Source organism: Ipomoea nil, unplaced genomic scaffold, assembly GCF_001879475.1.
Source record: "Ipomoea nil cultivar Tokyo-kokei standard unplaced genomic scaffold, Asagao_1.1 scaffold1612, whole genome shotgun sequence".
Lineage (NCBI taxonomy): Eukaryota > Viridiplantae > Streptophyta > Magnoliopsida > Solanales > Convolvulaceae > Ipomoea > Ipomoea nil.
This window is the reverse complement of record NW_017618040.1, coordinates 920,595-929,995: the sequence shown is the minus strand read 5'-3', so window position 1 is coordinate 929,995 and position 9,401 is coordinate 920,595. Positions and strand designations below refer to the sequence as shown.

Here is a 9,401-nt window from a genome sequence, read left to right as displayed (position 1 = left end):
TGTACTTAACGACGAGCCGTCCAGAAATAATGTTGAGTGTCGGAATGTGTGCCAGATTTCAAGCCGCCCCTAAAGAATCTCATCTCAAAGCTGTAAAAAGGATAATTAAATACATCAAAGGGACTCTCGATTATGGTATTTGGATTTCCAATGACACTAACTTGAATCTTGTGGGTTACAGTGATGCTGACGGGGCCGGGAATGCAGATGATCGTAAAAGTACCTCTGGTGGCTGTTTCTTTTTTCGGAAAACTTAGTTGCCTGGCTAAGTAAGAAACAAAATTCGATATCTCTCAGCACAGCTGAAGCTGAATATATTGCAGCCGGTAACTGCTGTACACAGCTATTATAGATGAGACAAATGCTTCTAGATTATGGCTTACATCAAAAGTGCATGACACTCTATTGCGACAATACAAGTGCTATCAACATCTCCAAGAACCCGGTTCAGCATTCCCGTACTAAACATATTGAAATCAGGCACCACTTCATACGCGAGTTGGTAGAGGACAAAGAAATCAACTTGGAATACATTTCGACAGAGAAAAATCTGGCTGACTTATTTACGAAACCTCTAGATAACACAAGATTTGAGTTACTCCGAGCAGCCCTAGGGGTGTGCAGGTTTTCCATCTAATTCTCGTTTTCTTGAAATAATTTCCTCTTTTGTTTGTTTTGCTTGTTTTTTTTTCTTTACAGATCTGGACCAGCGGATACTCCAGATCCATTATAAACCCAATAATGATAAATCACATCATATTAAATCTCGCCCGTTTTTTTATTTTATTATTTTCTCTCACCTGGCTGTTATACACCATCGGCTCTTCCCCAAAGTTTAGGATCATAAATCCCTAATAAATCTCACTATTTCTATTTATCTCTCCCCAAAATCCTCCCTTCAATCCTAAATCTAGCCAAAATCCTCCACCAAATCCTCTCTTGTTCTCTTGCATCCTCACATGGCAGCTCATTCCGATCTCAATCCTTTCATTTTTTTCCTGACTAAGGATGAGCGATTGGATCTCTATCAACAAATTCTTCGTGGCACGGCACCGATCTCTGATCTCTCCACTAGGCGTGTCCTTGCCACTCTCCTGCGACATCCAGTGCTGGTGGAAAAATTATCTTTGCGAGACTCAAAGGCAATCTTCGAAAGAGCTTTGGGATGAACCCTTGCCTCTTGATGAAGTTTTTGATGAAGGAGATCTCCAAGTAGAGCTTCGGGCTCGACGGTTACGAGCTCATACTACGGTTTAGCTTCTTTTACTCCCTTTAGATGCAATTGCTTGTTGCTTATCTTTAGGTGTGTGTTTTTCTTTTGAATCGATTTTTCTTCAGCCTCTTGATTTGCTTCGATTTCTATGTTTTTTGTTGTTGTTGTGTTGTTGATGTGTCTATGCATCTATGTTATTAGGATCCCTCTGTCGGGTTTCTCTTGTGCCTCTGTCTACGATTGCTTTCACAGGTTCTCTGCCACATCGCTCAGAGGAGGCCGTCCCCACGATGCCTGAGCATCGCTCTTCGCACAAACATCATACCTCTACTCTAGACTCTACTCCAGGGGATGTTGGGGTATCAATCCATGAAATTGTATCTGAACCTGAGGATCCTTCTATTCAAGCAGCTATTATGTCTGATATAGTCGCCAATCTTCCCAATATTGCTCAAATTCCAAAGTGTGTATCGGTCAAAGCTGTGCCGTTTGCATCCTCTAAGGCAAAAGGGAAGGCCAAAGTCACTGATGTAGATGATCCTCCAATTGCCCCTATCTCTGCTCCGACTGTTAAGAGGAAGCTCAATTTGTCCGAAGATGTTGAATTTGCATCTGAGACTCGCCCGAGCAAATGCACAGAACATAAGTTGTCTGGTCTTGCTCTGCGTACCAGGTCTAGGACTGGCTTCTCTAGTCCAGCTCTTCCTCCAGTTTCTGCTCCAGCCTCCAAGCCAGCCGCTTCTTCTAAGTCCAAGCCTTCTAAGGTTGCTAAGGAGCAGTCTTTCAGACCGATTCTTCTTTCTCCAGCTCTGGAAGTCTTATGGAAGCAGCACTCTAGCCATGACATTCTTGTTGAAAAGAACTTCAGTACTGAATACCTCATTCACAGCTGCAATGCCATTCCTCTCCTACATGCTCAAAACTTGCTTCAAACTATTCAGAATGTGGGTGCTTATTCTGCTTCGCTCATTCCGGAATTCTATGCAAATCTCCAATCTAGCTCTCTTCTGCTGGCCTCTCCCCATTATCATCAGGTCTTCATGAGGGATGTTTGGTATGATTTCAGTCCTTCAATTATAAATGATTATTTTCAGCGTACTGCTTGTGATGATTTGTTTGAACCTGCGGGTGATTTTCTTGCCGCTCATCTTACTCACAACGAAATTGATGTCTAGCCTAAAAATAGCCTTCCGTCGAATGAGCTCACCACTGTTTACTTCGTCCGCTTTCGATTAGCTTCAAGCAACTGGCTTCCAAATGTCTCTATGCACACGGTGACCAAGAAAATGGCATCTCTTCTCTACATAGTTCGCCATCAACTGCCCATTGATCTAGGTCATCTCATTTATCATCACATAATGGGTTCCCTTTTCCATGTCTGATCACGGGGATCTTACAACAGCAGGGCTTACAATTGTATTCCAATGAAGTACTCTGTCATATTTCTCACAAAAGTTCTATGGACTCCCATCTCTTCCAGAAATCTCACTACGATGATCGGGCCACTCTCAACTCAGATCCACCTGCATCGGCTCCAACTGCTTCTCCTGTTCCAAACTCAGGATCTCCATCGGCTGATTCTACTCTTGGCTCCTCATTGGCCTTGGTTGTTCTTCGGCAACAAGCGGTCTTTGTCATGTCACATATTGCTACCATGAAGGATGTCTCTCTCTCTCTTCAATCCTCCATCTCCACTGCCGAGGCTCAGTTGCTCCGCACAAATCGTCAAATTGCATCCCTTCAAATATCAAGCTTTTAAACCATTCATCCACAATCTCAATAATTACAACAATGAGATATACAAATCATGCATAACCCCATAATAATATAATACTCCTCACATTCTACTTCATCATAAAATAGATAATATTCACATTTTACTTTCACATAAGAAAATAGGAGATCATGCTTTATTTTAAAAATGATTTCGCACACGTAACACACAATTATTTAGACAACTTTTGAAACAAGTTCCCTGAGCCTTCCGATTCTCCGGATTCACATCAATGCCCTAAGGCAACATAACATTCCGTATTACATTTGGTAAAACTAAAAGGTAACATTTTCTTAAAGATATTAGTTTGTCTTTTTGAGTTAAACCTAATTTAGAAATATAAATATAAATATAATTATAGGGATGTTAATGATCTGAACACAAACGAACAGAGGTTGTTCGTGTTCATTTGTTAAGATTTTTGGAGTATTCATGTTTGTATTTGTTTGTTAAGGTTTTTAAAAATCTTGTTCGTGTTCGTTTTTAAGAGTTCATTAGTGTTTGTTAACGTTCACGAACGTGTTCGTTAACATTCACGAACACGTTACGAACATGTTTGTTAACGTTTGAGAACACGCTCATGAACGCTAAATAAACAAACACGTATGCATGTTCATGATCATAATTTGTTCGCAAACAAGACATAGTCTTTTCATATTTTCCTCCTTTTGTCCTTATTAACAAAGCTCCTTCCGGATGATGGAGCACAAACTGTGCATAATCAATGGAGGGAGTTGTGAAGTTGTGCTTGGTTTTGCTGGTCTCTATGGTGGTTTCCGCGGCGGCACAGAACGCTTCCAAGGTTTTAGAGTAATGTAACTTATGTTTTCATTCATTATACAATCAAAATGGATAATCTCAAACGTTCAACCGAGTTATCCAATTGAAACAAAAATGCTACTCAAGGGCCCAACTAGGTTTGAATCGAGTTACCCAATTGAAACAAAAATGTTGATCAAGGGCCCAACCAAGTTTGAATGGTGACCTCTCGATCTGCAATCGAATGCTTTACACTGAGCTATAATCCTGAGTTGGTAGATTCAAGTTTTTCTACAATCAAAACGGATAATCTCAAACGCTCAACTGGGGTTACCCCATTGAAACAAACATGCTAATCAAGGGCCCAACCAAGTTTGAACTGGTGTCTTCTCAATTTACAATAAAATGTTCTACCACTAAGCTATAAGCCAATTGGTGAATAAAAAAACATAAACAATGCATCAGTTATTATAAAATATAAAAAAGTGTCAAAATCTCAAATTATATTGATCAGGGGTATTTCCCAGCAAAAGCATCCATGATTCATTGAGATAAAAGGACAGTATTTTTATTTGAATATTATTTACGGTCATCCTGAATATTTAATAGAGTCGCAATTAACGCAGGTAACTGCGTAACTCTAACACGTAGAGGCTGAGTCTAAAAACTTGTCTTTTTAGATGACGAAGAAAAACCATAACTACAACTTGAAAATGTATATTAGATCTCGTCTTGTGATCTTAACTGGTAAACGACTATAAAGAGGTAAATCAGTCAAGGTTACCCATTACTGATCTCTCAAGCTATAAAAGTCAATAGGCCGCTCCCACTAAGAGTCGAACTTGAAACTTTGTGGTTACCAAATTAACACTCTGTGGTTATCAAAGGTTTTTTTTTTTTTTTTTTTTTTTTTTTTTTTTTTTTTTTTTTAATGAATGCTTTTTAAAATTTGGATTCTATTTAGACTTTATTTCACTACTGGAAATTATGAAATTTCCGACCACCTGAAAGTGATTTTAAATCAAGTTGATACCAAAAAGTGGTCGGAAATAGCAACAAAGGTTTTTCCGGATACCAAAAGTGGTCGGAACAAGGCTTTTGACTTGATTTAAGATCACTTTCAGGTGGTCGGAAATTCCATAATTTCCAGTAGTGTTTTATATGATGTAAATTTAAAAAAAAAAAAAATTGTTAACTAATAGCCAATTCAAACTAAATATGGTCAAGTTAGATCATGTTTGTTTGCTCATTTTTTTTTATGTAACTAATATATTTGTCACAAAACATAAATTTTGGCATTAACTTTTAAGTTTCAAAAATTTTGTTATAATTGTTGCAAGAGATAAGGTTGACATAAGTGTTCGAATCTTTAGACAAACGTAAAATTTGTGGACTTCATACAAGGAGAAAAATGCAACTTCATACAAAATTTGTGGACCAAAAAAGTAAAGGTGTTATACACACAATATTAAATAACCTGGATCAAATTATAATCTATATTGCAAACGGACATCAGTGTCTTGTTATATATATTCTTGGTATACTGACGATATTTTAATACTACCCAGTGTAATCAAACATACAATGCATGATTGTATCTAATATAATAAACTGTACTAATTGACACTTTTAAAAACAACAATTAATTTTGAAATTTGAACACAAGTTTTTGTATGTTCTTTAATTTAATAACCCGGGTTTCTGAGCTTCGCTTGACTATATTTTGAATCCCATTAATTAGACCACAGGTTCATGAGGCAATAGTTATTGCGTGGAACGTGGTCCACACAGCTACAGTCCAAAAACGACATCGTTTCACATAATTTTTTTTACGCGACCCACTACAATATCCATTTTTATGACTCATAATGTACATTATTTCAAAGCATACTGTACATTATTCTAACTCATAAGTACATTATCTTAACCTAAAAATTTCATTATTATAATACATAATGTACATTATTATAACACATAATGTACATTATTATATTCTAACACAATAATATACATTATTATAGCACAAAAAGTACATTATTCTAACTCATAATGTACAGTATTCTAACTCATAAAATTGAACGACATCGTTTTGGACCGTGGTGCACATAGCTATATGAACCATGGTCCACACAATAATTTGCCTTCATGATCAGTAGATAAATTGAGTTAATTTAATTTGAAGGTTCAACATTAAATTGTACAATTCTATGCAAAGAGCACAACCTAAACCTAAACTTCCAATATTGGTGGTAGGAAGCAAGTTTGTAGTGAGACTTTTTCATCTATTAACATCATTGCCCTGAGGCAACATAACTTTCCGTATTATATTTGGTAAAACTAAAAGGTAGCATTTTCTTAAAGAAATTAATTAGTTCGTCTTTGAATTAAACCTATTTTAGAAATATAAATATAATTTTCCGTATCACATTTGGTAAAAATAGTAGCTAGCATGCATTTGGTGAGAATTATGTCCAAAGTTGACAGATCTATTGTGTACACCCGCATTTGACCTTGTCTGCTGAGTCATTGAGTCATCATAATTTTTATCATCTCAAATGTTCGGCCAGAATGTATAGCCTTTGGTGTTGAAGATTCAACCTTTTCGGGGAAGATGGAAGAAGCTAGCATGCATTTGCCTTAAAGGACATTAATTAATTAGTTTGTCGTTTTGAATTAGTCCATACCCTACGTGTCTATAAATAGAGAAAGCCATTTAGGATAGACACAACGAAAAGAAAAACAAAGGAGAATAGACATATAACAAGTGAAAGGTTATCAATGGAGAGAGTTGTTAAGCTGTGCTTGGTTTTGCTGGTCTCTGTGGTGGTCTCCGCTGCGGCGCAGAGCGCTTCCAACGTGAGGGCTACATATCATCTGTATAATCCTCAGAATATCAACTGGGATTTGACGGCGGCGAGTGCTTACTGCGCCACCTGGGATGCAAGCAAGCCGCTGGAGTGGCGAAAGAAGTATGGGTGGACTGCTTTTTGTGGCCCCGTGGGAGCTCATGGCCAGCCATCTTGTGGCAAGTGTCTAAGGGTGGGTATATATTCAGCTATCTTTCTCATCTTCTACTTGTTAGGGAAAATCACACTTTCCGTTCCTAAGTTATAGGATAATTGTAGAATTCTTTTCTAATCATTGGTCGTGCTCATTTTCGCCTCTAAGCTATCACTGGTTGCATTTTTCGTCCTTTTATTAACTTTTTGTACTCACTTTTTGTTCCTAGCTAAGCTATACTAACGTTGCAAATTTCGTCCCTAATTTTTTTGTTAGTAAAAGGATGAAAAGTGCTCGCAACGTTAATGATAGCTTAAGGATGAAAAGTGAGCACGACCGACAATTAGGAATGAATTTTACAATTACACTATAACTTATGGATGAAAAATGCAATTTTTTCATTTTTTCAAAAGAATAATTATATTTTTTGTTTTTAAGTTATAAATCGAATTTAAATTCAATTTATAATTATCATGAGTTGCAATTTTTTCTTTTAAGTAGTCATAAAACTGATTATTTTTGTCATTTAGATTATCAAAATAGTTATTTGTGGAAGTTATAATTTTTGGCCCCTAATATTTTTTTTTAATGATGAAAACAGAATTTCTGTGACTAAATAAAGGTCAAAATTTTAATTCCTGATACTTATGAACTAAACCAAGCTATTTTTCAGAAAAATCCAACTATTTTCTCTTCGACTGGAAATCATTTTCTGTTCACTTCAATTTTCCACCATCTCCCAAACACAAGAAATCTGAAAAATAATTTTCAGAAATCATTTTTTGGATTTCCAAACACACCCTAAAGCATTGATTTTGTGGTATATATACATTCCCTTGCTTAATTCACTTTCTATTTTTTACCATTATATTTGACATACACTATATATATATATATATATATATATATATATATATATATATATATATATATATATATGAAACAAAATTGAAAGTTCCTTATATTTCTCATATTAATATGCACAGGTTAAAAATAGGGATGGCGGAGCCCAAGAAACGGTGAGGATCGTTGATCAATGTGCCAACGGAGGGCTGGATTTGGACGTGAACGTGTTTAATCGTTTGGATAAAAACAAGCAGGGATACGCTAAGGGGCACCTCATGGTTGACTACCAATTCGTCGCCTGTTAATTAAAACCACTCCAATATTCTCATGCCATTAACAACTATGTTGTGTTGTAGAATAAAAGTGGCCTGGATGAGCTTTTTGTGACGATTTGTATCAAAAAGTAATCCCGTATTGTAATATATACAATAATAAAAGGCAATGAGAAATAACCCCGTATTATGCTAGAATAAAAGTCTGAGCTTTTGTGACGATTACCATTTTTTTCATTCTGATGCATAAGCTAAGGATTAGATAAAGAAAGTTACAAGAACAGAAAGATCAATAAGTTAGACTTGCATTTTTGTTACGATTCTGGCCTGCTACGTACAGTAATTGAGAGTTTGGATTTAGAATGAGCCCTTTGTGTGCAAAAGTGTGCAGTTCGGTGTTTAGTTTCGAAGTTAGACTTGTTCGGTTTACCTCTTTATGGGTCTAGGGGCGCGTTAATGTGGTCTAAGATATAGTCCGACCAAGCTATGAAACATGGATTATTAAAAGCACAAAAAAAAATAGTGAGCGACTTGCTGATCTGAGTTACTAACTTTCATATGAAAAAATAGCAAAAAAAAAATTAAAAAATTAAAAAATTAAAAAATTCCTTCAAAGATAGCAAATTAGCAACGCAAGCACTGAGTTGATGGAAATTTGTTGCATAATTAGTCAAAATTTCCAGCTAAGATATGATAATTGATAAATATGCAATGAATGCACACCACCCAAGCATTGAAGTTTCAGGTCTTGAAGTCAATGTCAAGATTCATCATTATCTAGAATAAAATTCTATTTTCAACCACCATCTAGAAGAGAATTAACTTGAAATCGATTGGGTAAAATAACATGGATAAAAATCTGTATTCAACCATAATAATGGACCCTTTAAAAAAATAACTAATTTTGAAATACAAACATAACTTTATTTCGGTATCACATTTGGTATTTTGACGGCCAACGGGAGCACGGTCTTTTGACATTTTTAGTTAGAGTCGATCAGCTATGAACAACCTAGGTTGGATGGTTTACGGTTTTAGAGTCTTTTGCCAACTAAGGTCGCATACATCGTGCACACTATCGGATAGTGATTACGGATCCCTTCATCACCCCAGAGTTAAAAATTTTCCTCAAAGAAATTAGTTTGTCATTTTGAATTAAACCTAATTTAGAAATATAAATATAATTTTCCGCATTAGATTTGGTAAAAGTAGAAGCTAGCATACGTTTTCCTTAAAAAATATAGTTTGTCGTTATGATCTGAATTAGTCCAAGCCCTACCATCTACGGGAAAAAAAATATATACATGAGTGGAGTATGAAAATGTAATATTTATAATGAAAACATATAATACTAATCAGGAATAAATTATTTTTTTTTACATTTTGATTTAAAAGTACTACTAGTACATTTTTTCTCATAAGTATTAAATGTTTTCTTATAAGTAATAAACACTTGTCAATATTACTTAAAAGGAAAAGTGTAATAATTTTTTATGAAAAAATGTAATACTTTTACATCAAAATATAAAAATATTAC

At 35.5% G+C, this 9,401-nt stretch overlaps 1 protein-coding gene across 1 annotated transcript; it reads left to right on the top strand.

Annotated features, from left to right (window-relative positions):
• Positions 1-6,453: 6,453 nt before the first annotated feature.
• LOC109191033 (pathogenesis-related protein P2-like) lies at positions 6,454-8,086 on the top strand. Its single transcript, XM_019341621.1, has 2 exons — positions 6,454-6,785; positions 7,733-8,086. Exons 1-2 carry the CDS (start codon positions 6,525-6,527, stop codon positions 7,895-7,897), a joined length of 426 nt encoding a protein of 141 aa, XP_019197166.1. The 5' UTR covers positions 6,454-6,524; the 3' UTR covers positions 7,898-8,086.
• The last annotated feature ends 1,315 nt before the right edge of the window (positions 8,087-9,401 follow it).

What these genes read in the sequence shown, in the direction of transcription:
- LOC109191033 (XM_019341621.1), top strand. Translation starts at nt 6,525, where the DNA reads ATGGAGAGAGTTGTTAAGCTGTGCTTGGTTTTGCTGGTCTCTGTGGTG. An exon ending in CTTGTGGCAAGTGTCTAAGG is followed by an intron (nt 6,786 to 7,732) that starts GTGGGTATATAT and finishes TAATATGCACAG; the next exon opens with GTTAAAAATAGGGATGGCGG.